At 38.4% G+C, this 24,783-nt stretch overlaps 1 protein-coding gene across 3 annotated transcripts in view; it reads left to right on the top strand.

The window, feature by feature from the left end:
* LOC136871592 (juvenile hormone esterase) overlaps positions 1-24,783 on the top strand; it is a 128,518-nt gene that overhangs the window by 46,888 nt on the left and 56,847 nt on the right. For all 3 annotated transcript variants that reach the window (XM_068227163.1, XM_067145033.2, XM_067145032.2), the window contains 2 exons: positions 10,794-10,931; positions 18,979-19,141. In XM_068227163.1, the coding sequence (XP_068083264.1) occupies positions 10,794-10,931; positions 18,979-19,141 (301 nt within the window). The remainder of the gene's footprint in view (positions 1-10,793; positions 10,932-18,978; positions 19,142-24,783) is intronic.

Consider the following 24,783-nt stretch of genomic DNA (forward strand, 5'->3'; position numbering starts at 1 on the left):
CATCAAGGGTTATGAATTTCATTTTGTTGGTCCGTACTGAACTGAGAATAACATATGAATAGTAACACAGTAAGGTTTCCACCTATTCAGTACTAATATGTATTTACAATGTTATAAATTACATGGAACTAGTTTCGACCCGCCTAGGGGTCATCATCAGCCATATTAAAGCATACATAAGTATTTTGTCGAATCCTAAAAACATGTTATTTTTAACTGTAATAATCGTATGGATTTTATAATTTATAAAGTGAAGTTTGGTAATGAGATGAGAAATGTTAGTATGGTACAGGTGAGTAGTAAATAATAATATATGTACAAACAAGTTTGGAACAAAGTACTAGTGGGGTGCTTAGAGTTGTAAAATATAACCTCGTGGATGTCAGTAGTCCTCGTACTAAAGAAACAATGTAAAATGACACATATAAACATATATACAAGTATGTACAAAGTCTGGAGAGTAAAGAGTGATACTCTTTTAATGTTGAGTTGGCTTGACACTGATCACTTAAGCGGAGAAATTAGATATTTGGTGTATTAAAGCTGTGTTGGTCAGTTGCGTTGTTGGTTGTTGGACGTGAAGTTGTTTTTGAATTTCTGGTTGAGAAGAAGGTGGAAACTGCGCGTGGATATATTGATTCTCAGTTCTTAGCGGAAACCAAATTGGACCTGTTTAAATGGAGAAAGTCAGTAAAAACAAAACACTAGAATCCGAATCAAATCAAAAAATCAACTTCCTAGATTTAACCATCACTAGAAACTCAGATTCTTTCAGTTATAAAATATTCAGAAAACCTACTCAAACAGCCTCCGCCATTCGCCAAGATTCAGTGCACCCCCAGTCCCACAAACGAGCCACATACAACAACCTAGTTCACCGAGCCTTCAGCATACCTATGTCCAAGAAAGATCTAAAGAACGAACTTAACACAATTCGCGGAATTGCAAAATACAACGGCTTCAGCAATCATTTTATAGAAAGGATAATCAATAAACAAAAACATCGCCCTAAAACTACCCTCAAAAAAGAAGTGACTAAACCTCTAACATTCTCCACCTTCACGTTCAACAATGATATCTACAAGTTAACCAATACCTTCAAGAAACAAGGCGTTAAAATAGCCTTCAAAACCAACAATAAGAACACGAACGTCTTACACAATACTTCACACATCAACAAGACCAGCAGTTTTGTAAAATCAGGAGTTTACAGGATCAAATGCAACACCTGTGAAAAATCCTACATCGGACAAACCGGTAGAAACTTCAATACCAGATACCACGAACACACTAATGCAATAAAATACAACAGGTTTTCAGCCATCGGCCAACACATGCATGATTATAACCATAATTTCACCAATATCGAACAGGACATGGACATCCTCGAATTAGCAAACAAGGGCCCTTTACTCAACATAATGGAAAATTACTACATACACCTAGACCAATACTTCAACGCCAGTCACAATCTCAATGAAATTTCAGAGAAACCCAACATACTCTTCGATCTATTCATTACTTTCCTCAGAAACAATAATGCAGCCAACCAAAACTCAATCCTAAGTCTAATCAAAGGTACTTTTCCGAGACAATTACCCTTTTTCCCGCACCCTTCAGCCCCGCCTTAAAAGCTCCCCACCCCCACCTCACCCCAAGCCACCCCCACTCTTCCTAACCCCCTCCTAACCCGCACGCACCTGCCCTCCTCTCTGCCCACACTTCTCTCCCCGCCACCAATCGCACACCATCAGCTATACTACACACACCGCAGCGCGAGGTAAGCGTCCTTTCACTTTATGTTAACCTTTTCCTATCTCCATTTTTGTTTTTACTGATTTTCTCCATTTAAACAGGTCCAATTTGGTTTCCGCTAAGAACTGAGAATCAATATATCCACGCGCAGTTTCCACCTTCTTCTCAACCAGAAATTCAAAAACAACTTCACATCCAACAACCAACAACGCAACTGACCAACACAGCTTTAATACACCAAATACCTAATTTCTCCGCTTAAGTGATCAGTGTCAAGCCAACTCAACATTAAAAGAGTATCACTCTTTACTCTCCAGACTTTGTACATACTTGTATATATGTTTATATGTGTCATTTTACATTGTTTCTTTAGTACGAGGACTACTGACATCCACGAGGTTATATTTTACAACTCTAAGCACCCCACTCGTACTTTGTTCCAAACTTGTTTGTACATATATTATTATTTACTACTCACCTGTACCATACTAACATTTCTCATCTCATTACCAAACTTCACTTTATAAATTATAAAATCCATACGATTATTACAGTTAAAAATAACATGTTTTTAGGATTCGACAAAATACTTATGTATGCTTTAATATGGCTGATGATGACCCCTAGGCGGGTCGAAACTAGTTCCATGTAATTTATAACATTGTAAATACATATTAGTACTGAATAGGTGGAAACCTTACTGTGTTACTATTCATACGTTATATTCATATCATTCTCAAACCATTTTTTGCTGAACTGACTGAAGAAGAAGAATAAGAATAAGAATAAGAAAAAGGTACAGCTGTTTCCATCAGGGTGGTGCGACAGCCCATATAGCATGTAGCTCTATGCGACTGTTGCTGGAAGTGTTCGATGATGATCAGATCATCAGCAAAGGCCTGTGGTCCCCTCTTTTGCCTGATTTAAGCTCATGCAAATTTTATCTACGGGAACTCTTAAAGGAAAAGTATAGAGGAATAATTCTGGAACAGCAGAAGAATAAAAAACCAAAATTAGGAGCACTGTGCATTAGTGTTTATGAGTCCGGCCCCGTGGTGTAGGGGACAACGCGTCCGCCTGTCACCGGCGGCCACAGGTTCGATTCTCAGCCGGGTTGGGTTTTTTTAATTGTAAATGATTAATATCCCTGGCCTGGAAACTGGGTGTTTGTGTTGTCCTTAACGTTCCTTTGCTCATATTCAACGCTTTACACTTCTGCAATTACAAATACATGCAGGTTCATAACATATGGTGCGAGTAGGGGCAAAAGATCTTTCAAGATCGACACCCTGAACAAATAGCATTTTAAAAAAAAGTGTTCATGAACTGCGAAGTGTGTTTCAAAATCTCGTAGGATGTGAAGTTTGCATTGCAGTTCAAGGAGACAACCTTCAACATCTTTTTTAAATACTGGTGAATTCAGTTTCATTTACAGGTTATTTGTTTCTTTATTTATTTATTTCTCCTGAGCATGTATGTAGCTGGCGAGTTCAGTTTTGTTTAGTTTCTATAGGCGTAACCGTGCCATTTCTTTGAAACGACTATGCCTGCTTGTCAATGCGGGCACTGCGCTGGCTGTCACCACTTCTCTGTGCTTTTATGCCTCGGTACTACTCTATGAAGTCTTAAATTATACCCTGTCGAATTCAGTGGGACATTGCATATCTTTAATAAATTGATCCTGCTTGTCAGTCTGCCCATCTACTTGTCAGTTTCCACTTATCTTATTCATTATCATCAACTCAAACTAGAAATATTAAGAGAATGTGAGTTGACTGTGTGGTACAAGTCATGTAGCTGAGATACTCAAGTGGTATTTGGAGTTAGTTGCCAACAGTGACTGTAATCGCATTAGAAACAAGACCATTTGTTTAGCTTCAAGAAACACAACATTGTACTATGGTACTGAGACTATTACAAAGGCCATACTGCAGTTAAAGGTAACAGTTAAAAAAGGGATGCGAGGAAGTTTTAACAGCAGCTGAATGGAGTGAATGGAAAGGCTGAACAGTGTGGATTGAAGACCAGCAAAGAGAAGAGAAAGACAACTGTGATGAGTTCCAGAAAGAAAGAACAAAAAAGAGCTATTAAAATTGGAGACTGATTCTGATGGCTCGGTCAGCTTCCGCTTCGAACGCTAGCACTGTGCAGCTTACGGGGAGCCATCTGGTGATGAATGAATGTACCATTTCCACGTCTATTATAACGTCTAAATTTCAAAAGCTCATTGTTTAAGAAGCCTTTCTCGTGGACAGTCTGAGATTTTCTTCTGATGACGCAGAGCTCAGTTCTCTGTGAAACGTAAAGAATTTCACCTTATTTTCTTGACACAGTGTAAGCCCAAAAGCCTATATTATGTCTATGGAGACAAGCAACCTGAAGTATATTCGATCGATCGATCAATCAATCAATCAATCAATCAATCAATCAATCAATCAATCAATCACGACTGATCTGCATTTAGGGCAGTCGCCTGGGTAGCAGATTCCCTATCTGTTGTTTTCCTAGCCTTTTCTTAAATGATTGCAAAGAAATTGGAAATTTATTGAACATCTCCCTTGGTAAGTTATTCCAATCCCTAACTCCCCTTCCTATAAACGAATATTTGCCCCAATTTGTCCTCTTGAATTCCAACTTTATCTTCATATTGTGATCTTTCCGACTTTTAAAGACACCATCCAAACTTATTCGTCTACTGATGTCCTCCCATGCCATCTCTCCACTGACAGCTCGGAACATACCACTTATGATACAATTCCAAATTATTGTATTGAAAAGGTGGCAATTGGCAAAACTAAAGGAATTGTATCACAAGTAGATCTTCAATACGGACAAGGAAAATGAAGTTTATAACCTGCAACATACCACTTAATCGAGCAGCTCGTCTCCTTTCTCCCAAGTCTTCCCAGCCCAAACTTTGCAACATTTTTGTAACGCTACTCTTTTGTCAGAAATCGCCCAGAACAAATTGAGCTGCTTTTCTTTGGATTTTTTCCAGTTCCTGAATCAAGTAATCCTGGTAAGGGTTCCATACACTGGAACCATACTCAAGTTGAGGTCTCACCAGAGACAAATATGCTCTCTCCTTTACATCCTTACTACAACCCCTAAATACTCTCATAACCATGTGCAGAGATCTGTACCCTTTATTTACAATCATATTTATGTGATTACCCCAATGAAGATCTTTCCTTATATTCATACCTAGGTATTTACAATGATCCCCAAAGGGAACTTTCACCCCATCAACGCAGTAATTAAAAGTGAGAGGACTTTTCCTATTTGTGAAACTCACAACCTGACTTTTATCCCCATTTATCATCATACCATTGCCTACTGTCCATCTCACAACATTATCGAGGTAATTTTGCAGTTACTCACAGTCTTGTAACTTATTTATTACTCTGTACAGAATAACATCATCTGCGAAAAGCCTTATCTCTGATTCCACTTCTTTACACATATCATTGATATATATATAAGAAAACATAAAGGTCCAATAATACTGCCTTGAGGAATTCCCCTCTTAATTTTTACAGGGACAGATAAAGTTTCACCTACTCTAATTCTCTGAGTTCTATTTTCTAGAAACAGAGCCACTCATTCAGTCACTCTTTTGTCTAGTCCAATTGCACTCATTTTGGCCAGTAATTTCCCATGATCTACCCTATCAAATGCCTTAGATAAGTCAATCGCAATACAGTCCAACTGACCTCCTGAATCCAGGATATCTGCTATATCTTGCTGGAATCCTACCCAAACTGCCTTCTGTCAAACCAATTATTAATTTTGCAAACATGTCTTATATAATCAGAAAGAATGTTTTCCCAAAGCTTACATACAATGCATGTCAAACTGACTGGCCTGTAATTTTCAGCTTTATGCCTATCACCCTTTCCTTTATATACAGGGGCTACTATAGCAACTCTCCATTCATTTGGTAAAACTCCTTCATGCAAACAAAAATCAAACAAGTACTTCAGATATGGTACTATATCCCAACCCATTGTCTTTAGTATATCCCCCGAAACCTTATCATTTCCAGCAGCTTTTCTAGTTTTCAACGTTTGTATCTTACTGTAAATGTTATTGCTGTCATAGGTAAATTTTAATACTTCTTTAGTATTAGTCACCTCTTCTATCTGGACATTATCCTTGTAACCAACAATCTTTACATACGGTACTGCTGACTGAAGACTTCTGCCTTTTGAAGATCCTCGCATACACACTTCCCTTTTTCATTAATTATTCCTGGAATGCACTTCTTGGAACCTGTTTCTGCCTTAAAGTACCTATACATACTCTTCAATTTTTCACTAAAATTAGTATGGCCACCAATTATTCTTGTCATCATGTTATCCTTAGCTGACTTCTTTGCTAGATTCAATTTCCTAGTAAGTTCCTTCAATTTCTCCTTACTTCCACAGCCATTTCTAACTCTATTTCTTTCCAACCTGCACCTCCTTCTTAGTCTCTTTACTTCCCTGTTATAATATAGTGGATCTTTACCATTCCTTACCACCTTTAAAGGTACAAACCTATTTTCACATTCCTCAACAATTGCTTTAAACCCATCCCAGAGTCTGTTTACATTTTTATTTACCATTTTCCACCGATCATAGTTGCTTATTAAAAACTCCCTCATGCCTGTTTTATCAGCCATATGGTACTGCCTAACAGTCGTAATTTTAATCTCTTCCTTTCTTTCACATTTATTTTTAATTACCACATAAACAGCTTCGTGATCACTAATACCATCTATTACTTCAGTTTCTCTATAGAGCTCATCTGTTTTACCAGCACCACATCCAGAATATTCTTCCCTCTAGTTGGTTCTATCACTTTCTGAATCGGGTGCCCTTCCCATATTAACTTATTTGCCATTTGTTGGTCATGCTTCCTGTCGTTTGCATTACCTTCCCAATTGACATTTGGTAAATTGAGATCACCCGCTACGATCACGTTCCTTTCCTTATCGTTTCCCACATAGCTGATTATCTTATCAAATAATTCTGAATCAGCATCTGTGCTACCCTTTCCTGGTCTGTACACTCCAAAGACATCTAGTTGCCTATTATCTTTAGAAATGAGCCTTACCCCTAGAATTTCGTGCTTGTCATCTTTAACTTTTTCATAGCTTACAAATTCTTCTTTCACGAGAATGAATACTCCCCCTCCTACCTATCCTATCTCTACGATACACCCTCCAGTTCCATGAGAACATTTCTGCATCCATTATATCATTTCTCAGCCATGATTCAACTCCTATTACAATATCTGGTAAGTATATATATCTATTAAATTACTTAATTCTATTCCTTTCTTTACAATACTTCCACAGTTGAACACTAACAGTTTTATGTCATCCCTACTTGATTTCCAGTTCCCTGTTCCCTTAACGCCGCTGCTTAGCGCACCCTGTTTCCCTGAATGTACCTCCCTATAACCCTTTTAAACAAATTTCCTAACTTATATGTACTACTGCGGTTTGAGTGAAGGCCATCTGAGCGCAGATCCCTATCTCGTACCCAACCATTAGGATCTAGAAATTTCACTCCCAGTTTCCCACATACCCACTCCATAGTCTCATTTAAATCCCCAATCACCTTCCAGTCAGTATCCCTCCTACACAGTATTCCACTGATAACAATCTCCGCTTCCTTAAACTTTATCCGTGCTGCATTTACCAGATCCCATACATCCCCAACTATGTTGATACTTATTCCTGCTTGTCTTACGTTGTTAGTACCAACGTGAAACACTACCACTTTCTCCTTTCCCTCCTCCTTCTCTTCTACTTTCTTCAACATCTGTCTGGATAATTCCTGGATAACACTCTACCCTGGTACCCTTTCCTCCACACACTTTCCCGACATGACTAACGATAGAATCCCCCATGACCAGAGCCTCAACCCTACCCACCTCATTTGATCCCCTCCCCACCTGGTCAGTCCTATCTTTCCTGACAGCTGCAGAAGCTACTTCCTCCTCCCTTTTCTCCATCCCATGACCCTGTACCACCTGTCTTTTCCTATCCACTACTCCAAATTTCCCTTTCCTACCTCTTCCCGTTCTCCTACTTCCAAACTTCTCGGCAACAGTTCCCTGTTCCTCATCTTCCCTCGGTTGTTTTACCTGCAGTGACTTGTACCGATTTCTCACCGACACCTGTTCTGAATTTTGATCCTGAATGGAGCCCTTAGCCTGCAAGCTCCTTCCCCTTAAAACATTAGACCAGCTGTCTTTCACAATTCCCCCATTTCCTTCCAATCCCTCTATTTCACCTACTGTATCCTGTACATTGTTTGGAGGCCTACTTTCCTTCCTGTCCTCTGAGAGTATCTTAATTATCTCCCTCAAGCTCTCCAACTCCTCTCTCATACTCCTTAATGCCTGGCCACACCCACGGTTCCTACACTCGCACTGCTTAGGCATTTTTTTTACTAAATAATGAAATGAAAAGAAAAGGAAAAATAATATAACTTATTCTGTGCAAAATAAAAATGAAAGGAAAGAAATAGTGTCTAGGTTAGTTCACAAAGAACACACGACAGTAAGTTATTTAATGTAGGCTACTACTACAATACTACTTAATTGTACTATTTTTATACCTACAGCACGCTAACACGATGAAAATTGCTGTTAATTACTGGAAACAGAGGATAATACACAAGAATTACACAATTCTTAACTGCAGTTAAGTCTACCCTAATTACAACAACAGAATTTTAGTAAGAGAGTTACTACAGATACCACAGAAACGGTACTATACTATACAAATATTTCACAGTAATAGAATAAACACACTACTTTCTAATAAGATGCTATAATACACTACGATAATTTTAAACTACATTCGGACTAAGTACAGATACTACAATACACTACAATAATTTTAAACTACGTTCAGATGTATTCTTATTACACCAGGTTATTACCAAGAAAAAACAGAAAATTACCATTAAAGTTCGAAATTTGCAAAACTACTCAAAATTATAGAATAGGCACTCTAATTTCTAATAAGTTACTATAATACACTACAATAATGTTTAAACTACATTCAGACGTATACTAGCTTCTTACTAAGCACAAATAGAAATGAAAATTCCAATTAGGCCTAAATTTAGATATTCGCAAGAACTACCGGTAGGTACGGTACTCAAAGGTTACCAACAAAGTTAAACACGTGTACAGATTAGTACTACTTTGTCCTACTACGCTGTAACAGAAATGAAACCTGCCGTTTGCACAAAAATACACACAAATTTAACAGGCAAGGTACTATCTAATATACTGTATCTACACTACAATTCTCAACTGAAATGTGGTTATGTGATCTTTACAGATGGTGGATTACTAATATTTTCCCTACTCCGCGGGACGGAGAATAAAAGTGTCCTTAAATGTTGAAAAATATGAGGTTGTTTACAATAATTTCTCAAAAGTATTTCTGTCTAAACTACACCAGAGACTTGAATTGCAGTTATTGGAATGTTTAGTGGAACACTTCAAAAACTTGGGAAGAGAACTGATTGAAAATGCAAGACTGGATATGGAAAATACCACGAGGAACAAAGATTTGTCAATGAAGGCTAAAGAAGTAAAGTGCAAGTTATATTTGCCTCAGAAAGAGGAGAGGAGAGTAGATCACAGGCAGCTGAAACAAGTTCTTGAGGAGGATGGCACAGAAGACTAGGAGAGATATAGATGAATGAATGAATGAATGAATGAATGAATGAAGGAAGCACTGAAAGGACAGATGACAGGAAGAGAGGGTGAGGCAGACTGAGATTATGATGGACGGACTTGGTGAACAATAGTATAAGACAATGAAACCTAGACTGGAACACTGTGTTGTATAAGGAATGATAAAGAGACGGAACGAAGTGAAGAGGAATTATATTTGCTCCCACCTGGTGTCAGTTGGAAAGGGGGAAGTGGTGGTGTGGTGGTGGTGGTGGTGGTGAAGTTAGATATCGGAATCCTTCTATACTCTGAGTGGCCAAAAGTCACGGGAAGGGGTGTCCCTTAGAAACTGTGCCGTGCATGACCCCTGAGCATTGCAGCTAGCTGCGGCGTAGCTGAGCAGTCTGTCACAGACACCAGATTTTTACTCTCATTCATCAGACCAATTTTAGTGTAAAACACCAATGTACCATATTAGACTATAATGCCTGTTACACGTTACATTACTCCATCATATTTTACCCATTGTTCATTTAGCTCTAAATGTAAACATTTGTTAACCATTTGTACTTTGCATTGCATGTATTGTGTACACAGTTTTATGTTATGTACCCTGCCCACTTTGTAACTTCTAGCTGAAGATGACACCACTATGCGTCGAAATCGGTACTAGAAACAATAAATAACATGTCGTAAACATCTTATACGACATACTTAGTATTGAATAGGTCGAACCCTTCCTCAATTCTAATTGTGAATCTGAGTTCAGTATGGGAATGTTACCACCCATGTAAACCACTGCACAGGAAGACCACAGGTATTTAATGAACAGACATCACGTCTCCTCCGCAGAAATGAGACATAGCTCTCATAGTGCATTGGCACTGCTGGTGGCTTCAAATAGCCTATGCAGTGGCCTCCACGGTATGCACTAGCCTTGCGTCTTGGGTGGTGTGCTAAGTCCCAACTGACGAGCCTAACTTAGCACACGAGGGCGAAACACAGGCAACCAAGAATGAGTTAGCTGGAAAATTTATAATGTCCAATAATGGACCATTATATTGGTATTATGAACCATACTGGGTGCTCGACGAGCTACTGTGAGTCAGATCACCGCCCAGTTGAATATTGGGAGTCAGGAACAAATTTCTACCAGGACTGTAAGGAAGCAACTGCACTGCATGGGCTTCACCAGCCGACGACCAACAATAATCAGCACCACCACCACAAATATATTGACTGATAGAACATTCTATTTGTTTTAGAAATATAATGAATTCTCTTTAATTTTGCCAAGATTTGTGTTGTCTTCTTAAAAGTCAGTAAATGATCTATGAGGGATACTTTTGTAGATGGCTGAACCTCCAGAACCATGGCTTGGTGTTCGAGATGCTCTCCAGGAAGGTAGTTCCTGCACTCAGTTCAACATGTATACCAATGAGTTTGAAGGTGATGAAGACTGCCTATATCTCAATGTATATTCTCCAAAAGTAAGTATAGCCTGTTTCTTTCTTTTTTTTTAAATTGTTACATTCTGTTGGCAGTTGTACAAGCCTCAATCAGTGTCATCCTGTCCGTAGTGCAAAGGAAGCCTCTGTGTCAAGAAAATGAAAGAATAAAATTGATGCAAATTTGATTTTCTGTCTGACCTCCCTTGGTCAACTTTTGTTATTTGCTGACTCTGATGGTATAAGGTTTCTTCCATTTTCACACCTTTTATGGCCCTTCTCTTTGTTTTTCAGGTAGCCTAATTTTTTGCAGGGTCAGAATGTTGATATATTTCAGTTTAAATCACTGATATTAATCTCTGCTTCCATAACACATTGTAGACTGAGCATTTTAGTTCATTTTCACATTTTTTAATACAAAAATAACTGATAACCTTACTTATAGTAACTAAATCTATTTTGGATTCAGCAACCTTTGAGCTACGCATGCATACCTTGCTTTCTAAATTGGAGCAAAAACACTAACTTTTATAAATAAATTAAAAAACCTTTTCTTCTTCTTTCAGTTTTTTAAATTTTTACAATGCATATTAAAAACATGAAAAGTTACATATTTACACATACCTTGATATATTTATGAACCACAACATACATACTAATCGTTGAGAAATGAAAAAAAATTGCATTAATTGTGGAAATTGGCTCTAGTTGTTGGCCGGCGGAAGTCTTTGCCATGTTTATTAATTTTGATTGTCCTACTATAATGGCTTTGGTCGTGGAGGGATTTATTAATATAGGGTTTTCACAAGCATATGATGATATATTTCATTAGTCAGCATTCATTCTATCAGTTGCTATAAGAATATCTCTCAATGTGATACAAACATGGAAAATTACCACCTTCTCCTTACCCTCCTCATTAGATCCCCCTATCTCTTGGTCTCCCTTAACTTCCCTGAACCTGCAGAACCTACTTACTCCTCACTTCTCTTCCGCTCACTACCCTATTTCACCTTCGTCTTCCTGACCTCTACTCTTAAGTTTCCTGTGGAAAAAAAAAAGTTAGTTCCCCTCATACAAGAAGGCACAATTGGATGGTGTTATGCATCACTTGACCAAGCGCCAAAAGTAGATTTTGAGGTATTGACACAAACACAAAATCCTTTGTATGAATTAATACTAGCAGTTTCCCGCTGGCTCCGCCCGCAATGTACAAAATATGGTGTTGTTCGTTACTGTCCTCATGGATGTATTTGCAAAGTATGAAATAAAGCACATGATGTGCTGTGGTAATAGAATGTAATATTATGTCAACAAAACACTTGAAAATACATCACACAAAGAAATTGAATTAAACATTCCTTGGAACAACACTGCACTCCGAACCTTTAAAAAGTCCTTCAAAGATCTTCGTCGTGGAGACAAATGTACTCATAACTTTTCTCAGAATCTACCAATTAAAAGTAGTTATCACCTCAAAAGTGATATTGTGAAAGTGCTGCGTGTGAGTGTGGTGCTGAGAAGCAAACATTGCTTCATGTTGCTGAGAGCTGTCCACTGTCAGCATTTAAGGACAGTTTACGGACTCTGCATGAATTGACACCAAGTGCAGTGGACTGGTTGTCGAAGCTGGACATTCTAGTTTAATTACCTCTATATTTTAATGTGTATGTTAATTGTATATTTTTACAGATTATGCTTGTAAATGCCATACGACAATAATAATAATAATAATAATAATAATAATAATAATAATAATAATACCTCAAAAGAAAGCGCTTGATCCACTGAGTGTTTTTAGACCAAAATGAACTGTGTACCTCAATTAGAACGAAAGATATGATTGTTTCATTGAGAAAAAAATGTTGAAGAAATGAGACGTCAAATTGAATGTGCACTCATAACATTCTTCAGAATCAACCAATTTGAATATTTAAGAGGTGAAATGAAAGAACTTGATCCACTGAGTGTTCTTAGGCCAAAACGAACTCCGTACCTCAATTAGAACCAAAGATATGATCACTTCAAAGAGACAAAAAATTGAAAAAATCAAATAATTTGAGGAAGGTGGAAGTTAAGTGATTTATAGTCCCTGGTGACAAATCTGTGCGTGAATACCTTTCAGTTAAAAAAAGAATGAAGGAAATCGACCAGATAGAATGGCCGGACTGACTGACTTTAGTTTTCATAAATTTTTTAAATATATATAGATAGATAGATTTCCTGCTAAATGTGAGGTATTATGTACCAAAATGAAGATAGAAACCTGAATTTTCATCTTAATGTATCAAATTTAGGGATATTTGAAGTGTATTATCATCATTTAAGATAATGACTCTTGGTCACTTGATGCATTATTGTAGTTACATTAGTTTTTTGTTTTGCATCACTTGTCCAACAAATAAAATTATCATTTAGTGATCGATTTGACTTTTAAAAATTCAGTGCAGTGTAAAATATGGTACTTGTTAACCAATTTTCTTGCTTATTTAAGTACAGGATTAAATTATACAAAACAGCATACAACATGACATAGAAAAAACATGAATTTTAGAATATAGTATAGAAATTACACTGGTAGATCATAGTATTAAGGCATCATAAACACTTAGTTTCACCAAGTGTAGTATAATGCAGGATTTTAAGAATTTTAAAGTTCAAAATCCATGTTTCCACAATCAAACCCATCTATATCATCGTCTATTCCAGGATCACTAAACAAGTCCTTATAGAAAGGCTTAGCATCGTTGGGAATTAGCTCATTAGGTCATTCATCTTCGCTTCTGAAACTGGTTTTCCTTTGGGCCATAACGGAGTGAACAGACCCTGTAGAGCTGATCCATTTTCATTCTGAAGCTGGCGACCAACCATAGCTTTCTTAATGTTCACTTCAATAGTGTGTTCTGCATCAAAATGCATTTTGAAGAAAATGCGAAAAGGTTTATCTTTCTTCAACTCTATTTCTCTCAGATGCAGCCAGTTTACCTCCTTACTGTTTGTGCCTGTCTTCCTGTTTACAATGTGCTTCTCCAGATGAACTCTACTATGAAAATCTGGTCCGGTCATTCTGTGCACAACAAGCGGGTTCTTCTTTTGGCACATCTTCATTACATTTATGTAGTCTTCGGAGGTATAGAGGCACTGCTGAAATTTTAAAGCACGTTCTATATCCCCAAAGTCGCTGTCATTAGGGAGGAAGCTATGGCCTGGAAATAGGAATTTTTGTGTAATCTTTAAAATGGCAGGATGTTGTTCCAAAACTGTTTTCAGAAGTAGAACAATCTTTATATTACGATTCTGGCCTCCACAAGAATCTGACCACTGGGCGAGTTGGCCGTGCGATTAGGGGCGCGCGGCTGTGAGCTTGGATCTGGAAGATAGTGGGTTCAAATCAGAAAATGTGTTGAAATGCATCTCATCATTCAAAACATGGGACACTTCCTGTCTATGATTATATTGTAAGCGTTTGCTGTGTCTATTATCTCTCATCAAGTGAGAACGCCAGTGTTTGGGAAGCACTGTACTGTAGCGAAGCAACATCTGGCGCAGCCAATCATGGATGTCAATCGAGCAGATATCTTGGATTCAGGAGGTCAAATGGACTGTATCGTGACTCACCTAAGGCATTTGATAGGGTAGATCATGGAAGACAAGTAGCAAAAATGAGTGCAATTGGACTATTGTCACGGCCACCAAATTAGGCGGGTGAGGAAAACTGCGCTGTCGTCAGATATGGGAACGGCAAAGCGACAGATGGTCAAGTCACTTACCTCGGAGACGGATTGGCAACGCTGATCGTGTAGTGCTGTCTAGTTGAAGACCACCCGCTCCAGGCCACCTTAGCCGAGTCATTTCCCTGTCATGCAGTTGTTGAGCTCGCACCGTAAGTGCAGTTAGCATGGATAGTGAATGTGAATTGATTTGGGCTCAAGTCAAGAGAGAAGTGGCAGAGAGGACCAAGACATTCAAAATAAAGGACGTAGAAAAACTCACGTCAGAAGCCATCGACCGTGTGACTGCTGCAGATTGGGAAAAGTACTTCAATCGCGCGGAAAATTTTCAAACAGACGATTGGGCCAAGGAAACAGTAAGGGACGAAAGAATTGAGCCTTTCCTCATGAGTGTAAACAGTATAAATGACGACTCGACAGATAGTGAGATGTGTGATGACAGTGACTAACAAATCTTGGACTGCCTTGAAGCTAGAAACCGATTCTTAATTCATTGTAAATTAATGTTAACCTATTCTTTAAAGTAGTTCTTTTTCCATATTACTCAGTACAATATACAGTATTCAAATATTTAAAGTTATAATGTAATAAAACTGATACGGATTAACATGTAATCCGAAAGTATTTACAGGGTCCTGCAGCCTGTGCTGGTGCGCGCGCCCCGAACTGCCTCAGCCAGCGACATTTACATGATCGCTTTCCGGGCCATTTTCCAGGAAAATTACAAGACTCTCAGAAATATGTTTCAGATAAAAAATATAACTCAGGCAATTTTTTACATTTTTCCCGCAGACAAAATTTTATTGGCTGAAGAAATAAAAACTTGGCCGCTTACTGAAATTTTTAATACATGATTCTACGGATTTAAATTTACTTGTTCAAGATTTTATTTTTAATAATTATTTGAAGTGGTTTATATGGAAAATAGTTATACCACTGAAGCTTTTCTGAAGCTTGTAGTATAATTTGTTTTGAAACATTGTATGAAGTAACATCAGGAGCTTGAGAGGCAACAATTTGCCTCGCGCTCCAAAATGATATGTTCAGTTAGACATTTCTTCGCCAGTTGCTACATAACCTTGGCAACAGCGTAATTTCTCTGACCCACCTAATTTGGTGGCCGCGACAATAAACAAAAGAGTGACTGAATGGGTGCCTATATTTCTAGAAAATAGAACGCAGAGAATTAGAGTTGGCGAAGCTTTATCTGACCCTATAATAAATTAAGAGGGGAATTCCTCAAGGCAGAATTATTGGACCTTTATGTTTTCTTATATATAAATTATATGTGTAAAAAAATTGAATCACAGGTAAGGCCCTTTGCAGATGATGATGTTATTCTGTATGGAGTAATAAATAAGTTGCAAGATTGTGAGTAACTGCAAAATGACCGGGATAATGTTGTGAGATGGACAGCAGGCAATGGTATGATAAGTGGGGTTAAAAGTCAGGTTGTGAGTTTCACAAATTAGTAAAAGTCCTCTCAGTTTTAATTACTGCACTGATGGGATGAAAGTTTCTTTCCTATTCATTTATAGGAAGTAGAGTTAGGGATTGGAAATACTTACTAAGGGAAATGTTCAGTAAATTTCCAATTTCTTTGCAATCATTTAAGAAAAGGCTAGGAAAACAACAGATAGGGAATCTGCAACCCAGGCGACTGCCCTAAATACAGGACACTTCGGATGGTATGTTGATGTGTTAGTTTCCTTTGTAGCTTTCGTCTCTTGTTGTAATTACCTCGTCTGGGTGAGTGTGTTAGAATACATCCAGGGTATCCCCTGCTTGTCCTAATAGGCAGCTGAAAGAGGAACTTCCAGGACATCTCATCTTGGGGGTATGGATTAGTGACTGTGGATTCCCTGCCTGAATTTGAAAGTATTTGTTCTCTATTGACTCTGATGATGTTTTGGTTTGAGAGGCCTAAGGTGTCTCATTAGCATGTCCTCATGGCCCTGTCCTTTTGTTTGTTGATTTCTTTGAAGACCGTGAAATTATGGGCACGCAGCTATGAGCTTGCATTCCGTAGATAGTGGGTTGAACCCCACTGTCGGCAGCCCTGAAGATGGTTTTCTGTGGTTTTCCATTTTTACACCAGGCAAATGCTGGGACTGTACCGTAATTAAGGCCACGGCCACTTCCTTCCCATTCCTAGGCCTTTCCTGTCCCATCGTCGCCATGAGACCTATCTGTGTCAGTGTGATGTAGAGCAAAAAAAAAAAAAAAAGATAATTTCCAATTTCTAATTATGTCTGATGGACAGTGATAACATTTTGAACAATTTCCTATCCTCTCTGAAATTTCTTCCTTGATGTTTCCTTTCCCAGTTAGCTTACTTCCTAGGTATTTAAAAGCATCTACTTCTTTAAGAATTTTTCCATTACACCTAACTTCCTTCATGTTTCTGTTTTCTGTAGTGATTTTCATTACCTCACTTTTTGTTAAACATTTTTCCATGCCTGCTTCTTCAAGTCCCCTCTGCCAGGTACAGTAGAAGTCTGTTATACACCTAGTGAGAATTCATAACGGCGAAAAATTTACTCACTGTAACGGATTGTCATTATATCTGATTTTTCATAAAGGTCGGGGGAAACACCATACACATTAAAATTGGTACGAAATGGCAATCAGTTTGTTCCAAATTTGTGTTTTCGCGGATGATATCCACACTACAGTTTTCTCGTTTGTTATGTTTTGAAATCTGATACGACGTGAAAGTGTATGTTTAATTTCATTCTGAAAAATTACATTATCACTGCAGAGGGCTCTGAGACAAACGTTTCAGTTTCCTTCTTCAAACAACATCACCTAACCTAACCATGTATGGATCATAAAAACATATTTCAAGTGCAAATAGAGAAATGATAACCTCCTCGCTACAAATTTACATGGGAATAGCCTTTCCAAAATGTAACTAGATGTGAGAAAATATAGACTATCCTCTGAAATCGGTGATGTACTCTGCCATATCTTGGTGTATCACATTCTTACTTAATTTCAGTATACAGTATAACATTAAAATTGAGAGATTGTTTATTTCAGCCTCTATTTCTAACGAGTTAACATCTGCTATTGGCGGATTGGCCATGTCACTTACGGTATGCATTTATTACGAAAACGTGTTATCCTCTTTCACTTTGAATCAACGGGTATTACTAATTGAATTGCCGGGCTGAGTGGCTCAGACAGTTGAGGCGCTGGCCTTCTGACCCCAACTTGGCAGGTTCGATCCTGGCTCAATCCAGTGGTATTTGAAGGTGCTCAGATACGCCAGCCTCATGTTGGTAGATTTACTGGCACATAAAAAACTCTTGCGGGACTAAATTTTGGCACCTCAGCATCCTCCAAAACCATAAAAGTAGTTAGTGAGACGTAAAGTGATTATTATTATTATTATTATTACTACTACTACTACTACTACTACTACTACTACTACTACTAATCGAATCCGACATCACTTTCGAATGTCGACGAGAGATCTCGCAAGTGCACATAGCGAGAAAATGATACTGAAGATGATCGTTCATATTTTGTGGCAAATGTTTCAGTTTTCTTATTCAAACAGCGCCACCTAACCTAACCTTACTATATGTATCATGAAAACATTTTCCAAGCGCAAGTAGAGAAATGATAACCTTCTCGCTATAAATTTCATGATAATAGCCTTGCCGAAATTTAACCAGATGTGAGAAAATATAAACTAACCTCTTAAATCAACGATGCACTTTGCCATAACTTGAGGTGTATCCCATTCTTACCTAATTGCAGTATTTAGCATTAAAATTAAGCGATTGTTTACTTAGCCTTTATTTCTAATGAGTTAACAACTGCTGTCGACCATGTTATTTTCATATTTGTTACGAAAACATGTTCCCCTCCTTTATTTCTGATTTTTTTATGGAACGGCAGTTGGCGGGTATTATTAATTGACTCCAACATCGCCTTCGTATGTAGACAAGAGTGCTCGCCAATGGACATAGAGAGGAAATGATACTGAAGGTGATCAATTGCATGTAATATAATGGCTGGCTGTATAAATATCGGTAGCGGAAAAAAATCATGCACGCTTAATCTCTCGTAATAACGGATGTGTCGGTGATAGGGCTCTCACTGTAACTGAAGGATAATACACAATTTAATATAAGAATTTTGAAGGGACATATAAAACCTGATGTTATAACGGGTTCTCTTTAAATTCCGTACTCGCTGTAGCGGACTTCTACTGTATTTAGTTGTTCTTCTAATTTTTGTTCATTTTCTTCCCAAATCATCACATCTGCACATGACTTTCATATCACTTCATATCAATTTAACTAGAGATAAATAACTTGTAATGGATTATGTTCTCTGTTTCTCAGCTGCCAGCAAGTGGATCACCTACAAAACTGAAACCTGTCATGGTGTGGATTCACGGTGGTGGTTATACTACAGGTTCTGGTCATTCAGCCAAATTCGGGCCAGACTTTCTTGTTGATGAAGACGTAGTTGTTGTAACAATAAACTACCGTTTGGGTGTGCTTGGTAAGTCTTGTCTTTGAATGTGACTACATTCCAATAATGTGGTGAACATGTTGCCCGTATTTTTCACAGTAGTTGCATGGAACTCCCAGAGGAGACAGGAGAGTAAAATCCAGGCTAGTGAGATGTAATTTTTAAGAAGTATGATACAAAAGACAACAAAAGAAAAAGTAAGAAATTAGGATACATGAAGGTATTGTTCAATGGAACAAGCTGCAACAATTCATTAAAGACAAAAAAAAATGTATTTAAAGGATTTTATTAGTACACTGGTGGAAAAAAATCCAAACACCAAGAAGGGGTTGTGTTAGATTAACGAATGTTGGTAGGCATGTTTATACATCTTAAAGATGATGTTGATTCAATTTTCCGGAAATCGCATTAGCGTGGCACTAGTAGCAGCCCCATGACGTTGCACATCTGGTTTACTTTAAATACGGCTGTACTCTTCGAGAGTGTTAGTTTCCTGTGAGATTGGACGGAGTGACTGTGAGTGGGTCAAGAATGCCTTTATGATGACGAAGAGGCCATTATCAGCAGTTCACTGCAGTTGAATGAGGCCGTATAATAGGGGTCTGTGAAGGTGGATTTTCTTCCGCACTATTGCAGAACAACTTGGCAGGAATGTTGCCACTGTGCATGCGTGCTGGCAGTAGTGGTCACTAGAAGGTACGCTCACAAGAATTCTGGCCTGCAGACGTCCCCGTGGCACCACCGAGAGGGAGGACTGCCGTATTCAGCATGTGGCTGTGGCGCAGCGGACTGCGTCTGCAGCAGCAATTCGAGCGGCGGTTGGCACCACAGTGACGCAATGAACTGTTCGAAATCAGTTACTTGAAGTATAGCTCTAAGCCAGATGCCGTGTGGCATGCATTTTAAAAGTTTTAATTATTGGACAAGTCTGTTATTTTAATTGAATTTTATATAGATTTTAAGTTTAGTGTTTATATGATTGACTGTCCATTTTTAATTTCTAATTGTTTAGTACAAAAGTTTTAATATAATATAATAATAACTTGATTGTTGTTAAATATGAGATGATGATAGGTCAAGTTCAAGAAGTGTTTGTTGGTTTTTGGGCCACTGAAGAAGAGAATGTGCAAACTTCTCGAGACATGTACGGCAGTCAGTGATTGAAAAAAAAAAAAACAACATTTTTAATAGTCTTAACAAGGCTGATTTAGATACAATAAATACTAGTGATTTTCATTGGTAAATATAATCAGTAATGTCGCTGCTGCTGGTTCAGCAGTAATACCACCACTGTATGTGGACATTTTTGCTTGGCATTATAGCTCACAAAAAATGGTGGCCGCAGAGCGCCGAATACAGCAAGCTATTAAGAGAGTAGAACAGTGGACATGGCTTTTGGTTTCCAATTGCAAATACGTCTCTTGTTCGCTTCTGCCTCTCCTGGGTTTTATTTGGTGGTGGGGGGAGTGCTCTTCCTGTAGTTGATGCATACTGATTTCTTGGGCTCCTTTTCGATAGTAACTGACTGTTGAAGCTGTGCATGCATCAGTTAAAAGTCAAATGCACCAAGAAACTAAATGTTTTAAAGTTTATTAGTAACACTATTGTGGGGGCTGGAGTACGGGTACTCATTCGGTTATACTAATTGGCATCGTACATTTTTATATACGTACTTGGCTTCCCGCAGCCGTGACAGGTTCTGGACCTTCGAAACGTTCTCACTCTACTTTGGTGTTTGGCCGCAGCGCGTGACCTTGAGTGTGCCACGTAGTCACCGGGAGCTGGTGGCTTTCATCTACAGATCTGTTCGTCTGCGAATTCAAGCCTTTTTGATCTTCGCAAGTTGATTGTTAATGTTGTGACTTTGTGCAGAACAGAATGTGATGTCGTGTCTTTGTGCCTAACAGTGAAAAACTGACCTCCAACATTCTTAAACATTTTACATGTTTTTTATGGCTGATGATGACCTAGACTAAGGTCGAAACCGGTCCCATTTAAATAGAAATGTGATTGCTACGTTTCTTTCTTTTGAGTATTGAATAGGTTGAACCTCCAGTTATTTAATTTTTAACATTTTTAACACGGAAGTTAGCAAATGCAGTTGTCCTATGCTGCTAATTTGCAACAGATGCCACTTCACCCAATCTGTCCCCACATATTCCACAATGGAAACTGTTGGCTGTATGCTCCTTATCTATGAGCAATGCAGCAGGTTGGTAGATAGCAGTTACAGATTGTTTGATCTACCTTCCGTTCCTTGTCTTCTTAGATGAAAAAGTAAAGTACCTCTGTGGTTAACACGATGACCTGAAATCATCCTGAACTTTAGCCCAAAAGTGAACATGGACCTCTCCATTTATCGGAGGCTCTTGCTGTCCATCGTTAGCTGGTATTCAGGGTCAGTAGTTATCTACACAGATGTTTCGAAGGCAGAAGTGAAAGTAGGCTGTGCGTTCATTGTCCAAAATAAGAGGGTTTTTTTCCCTCTACTGGAAACCTGTAGCATGTACACAGCAGAGATCCATGCTGTCTTTGAAACTCCACACTCAAATTGTATTGACTAGATGGAAAAATTATACTACAGTAGTTTTTCCAACTTATAAAAACATAATCGTCAGTACAGAACCAAAATGAAATTTAGCTCTGCAGTACATGCTGTCCAATGAATGTCAGCGTTTTCTGCTGTGTAGTGACTCCTTGAGCTCATTACAGTCTAATGATGCATGTTTCTCACAATACTCTCTAGTGCAGCGGATCCAGGACTTGCTGTCTGGTTGTTGGAGTGCCACGTTTCTGTGGCTCGCAAACCACATGGGTGTAGCGCAAACGAGTTAGCTGATAAGGCTGCCAAGGAGACAGTCACATCGCCTCCATTGCCTTACAAGGTTCCATCCAGTTTCACTTTACAAATAAAAGTACAGTAGAAGTCCGCTATAGCGAGTACGGCATATAATGAGAACTATGGGAATCAACATCTATATCATCTGATGACCAGGCAGGCAACAATTTTTGGAAATGAGACATAGCTCTCATAGTGCATTGGCACTGTTGGTGGCTTCAAGTAGCCTATGCAGTGGCCAACTTAGCACACGAGGGCGAAACGCAGGCAACCAAGAATGAGTTAGCTGGAAAATTTGTAATGTCCAATAACGGACCATTATATTGGTATTATAAATTTACTCATTCAGGACAAATATTTTAAGTTCCCTATGGGAATCAACATCTATATCAACTCCGTTATAGCGACGACTTTTTTCTGTCCCTTCAAAATTCCTATATTAAACTGTGTATCGTCCTTCAGTTACAGCGAGAACCCTATCGCTGGCGCATCCGTTATTACAAGCAATTAAGCGCGCACGGTTTTTTCCGTTACCGATATTTATGCACCCCAGTGATGATATTGGATGCGATCGATTACCTTCGGCATCGTTTCCTCTCTGTGTGCACTAGCGATTTCTCTCGTCAACATTCAAAGGCGATGTCGGAGTCGATTAGTAATATCCATCGACAGCTGTTCCGTAAAGAAAATTCGAAATGAAAGAGAACATATTTTCGTAATAAATGCGTAAATAACGTGTCCGATAACGGTTGTTAACTCGTTGAAAATTAGGGCTGGCTAAACGACCGCTTAATTTTGAGGCTAAATACTGCAATTAAGTAAGAAGGGGATACACCTCAAGATATGGCAGAGTGCTTAATTGATTTCAGAGGTTAGTTTATATTTTGTCGCGTCTTGTTAAATTACAGAAAGGCTATTATGAAAATTTATAGCGAGAAAGGTATAACTTTCGTACTGGCGCTTGAAGTGTGTTTTCATCATATGTATAGTACGGTTAAGTTAGGATACGTGACGCTGTTTGAATAAGAAAACTGAAACGTTTGCAACAAAATGCGATCGATCATCTTCGGTACGGTATAGTTTTCTCACCTTGTGCATTTGCGAGCTCTCTCGTTGACATTCAAAGGCTTCAAAGGCGATGTTGGAGTTGATTAGTAATACCCATCGACTGCTGTTCTCTAAAGAAATTCGAAATGAAAGAGGATAACACGTTTTCATAATAAATGCATAAATAACATGGCCGATACCAGTTGTTAACTCGTTAAAAATAAAGACTGAAGTAAACGATATCTTAATTTTTATGTTATGTACGGAAATTAAGTAAGAATGTGATACACCTCAAGATATGTCAGAGTACATCACTGATTTCAGAGGATATTTCCTATCTTCTCGCATCTAGTTACGGCTATTTACATGTAAATTTTTCGCGAGGAGGTTATTTCTCTACATGCGTCTCAAATATGTTTTCATGATAGGCTACATGTACGGTTAGGTTAGGTGACGCTGTTTGAAGAAGGAAGCTGAGGTGTTTGCCACAGAAATCTCTGGAGTGATACCGTATTTCTCCGAATCCAAGACTTTTTTTTCTCAGAATCTCATGCAAAAACTCAAGGGTTGTTACATTCGCAGCCTAACAGTAAGTTAATGGATACCACTGGCAACTACAGTGGTAACCACGCTGCTTCTTTTCACATGCGCACAGAACTCATTGACAATAAACGACCGCCTCTTTACTACACAGTGCTTGTGTGTTTCTCAAATCTGCAGAATGGCATCAAAACATGTGACCCTTCGAATTCTTAGAAAAGCCATGGTTACTCAGTGGCAGAGTCATAACACGTCTATTGTACTTAACGTAGTAAAATTAAGGTTTATAGACAGCAGGAATATTTTCGTGATGGATAGTCGTATTGTAAAGATGCGTGGAAAAGGTATTGCCGGCAAATTTTCAACAGGTTCTAGTCGATATTATGATGCCAATATTAAGTTAATGTTTATTAAACACTCAGAAATGTAGAATAATTTTGCAGCCACAAGAAAATACGGCATAGGCCTAACTAAGCCAATATTTGGCGTTAGCGTGAAGACAAAGAGCTAAAAAAAATGCGTACTGTACAAAAAATGCATTCAGTGGTCCGTAACAAGGACGCTTTAAAGAAGTTGAAGATGAAATTGTGATGCATGTGCATGAAAAATGCAAGGGCAGAATGGCCATACTGTGGCGCAATAAACTCGTTCGTTGACTTTCAACGTTCGCGATTAGGCCTACCCCGCTGAATTTGGCAGAACCCGACAAGCGAGACGAGCGTGTAGCGGTAGCCGGTTATATCTGACGCTGCGTAAAAGTAACAGTTTTATAGACGGCAAGAATAATTTCCTGATGGATTGTTGTTTTGTAGAGACACATGGAATAGGTAATGCCGAAAAATTTTCAATGAGTTCTCTTCGGTATTATGATGCCAATGTTAAGTTAATGGTCTTTAAACCTGCGGAAATAAAGAATAATTGTGCAGCTGCAAAAAAAAAAGAAGAAATACGGCGTGACGAAAGTCAGTGTTCGGCGTCCAAAAATAATCTAAAAATGCGTAGGCCTACTGTACAACAAATCATTCATATGATTTTTCAAACTTCTATTTGAGCCTGATTTAAATTTTTTGAAGGAAAAAGTGGGGTTCATCTTGGATTTGGAGAAATACGGTACTATATTTTCTTCAGAATGAAATTAAACATACACTTTCATGTAGTATTGGAGTACGAAAAATAATAAACAAGTAAGCCATAGTGTGGATATTATCTGCGGAAACGCAAGTTTTGAACAAACTGATTGCCGTTT

Source organism: Anabrus simplex, chromosome 4, assembly GCF_040414725.1.
Source record: "Anabrus simplex isolate iqAnaSimp1 chromosome 4, ASM4041472v1, whole genome shotgun sequence".
Lineage (NCBI taxonomy): Eukaryota > Metazoa > Arthropoda > Insecta > Orthoptera > Tettigoniidae > Anabrus > Anabrus simplex.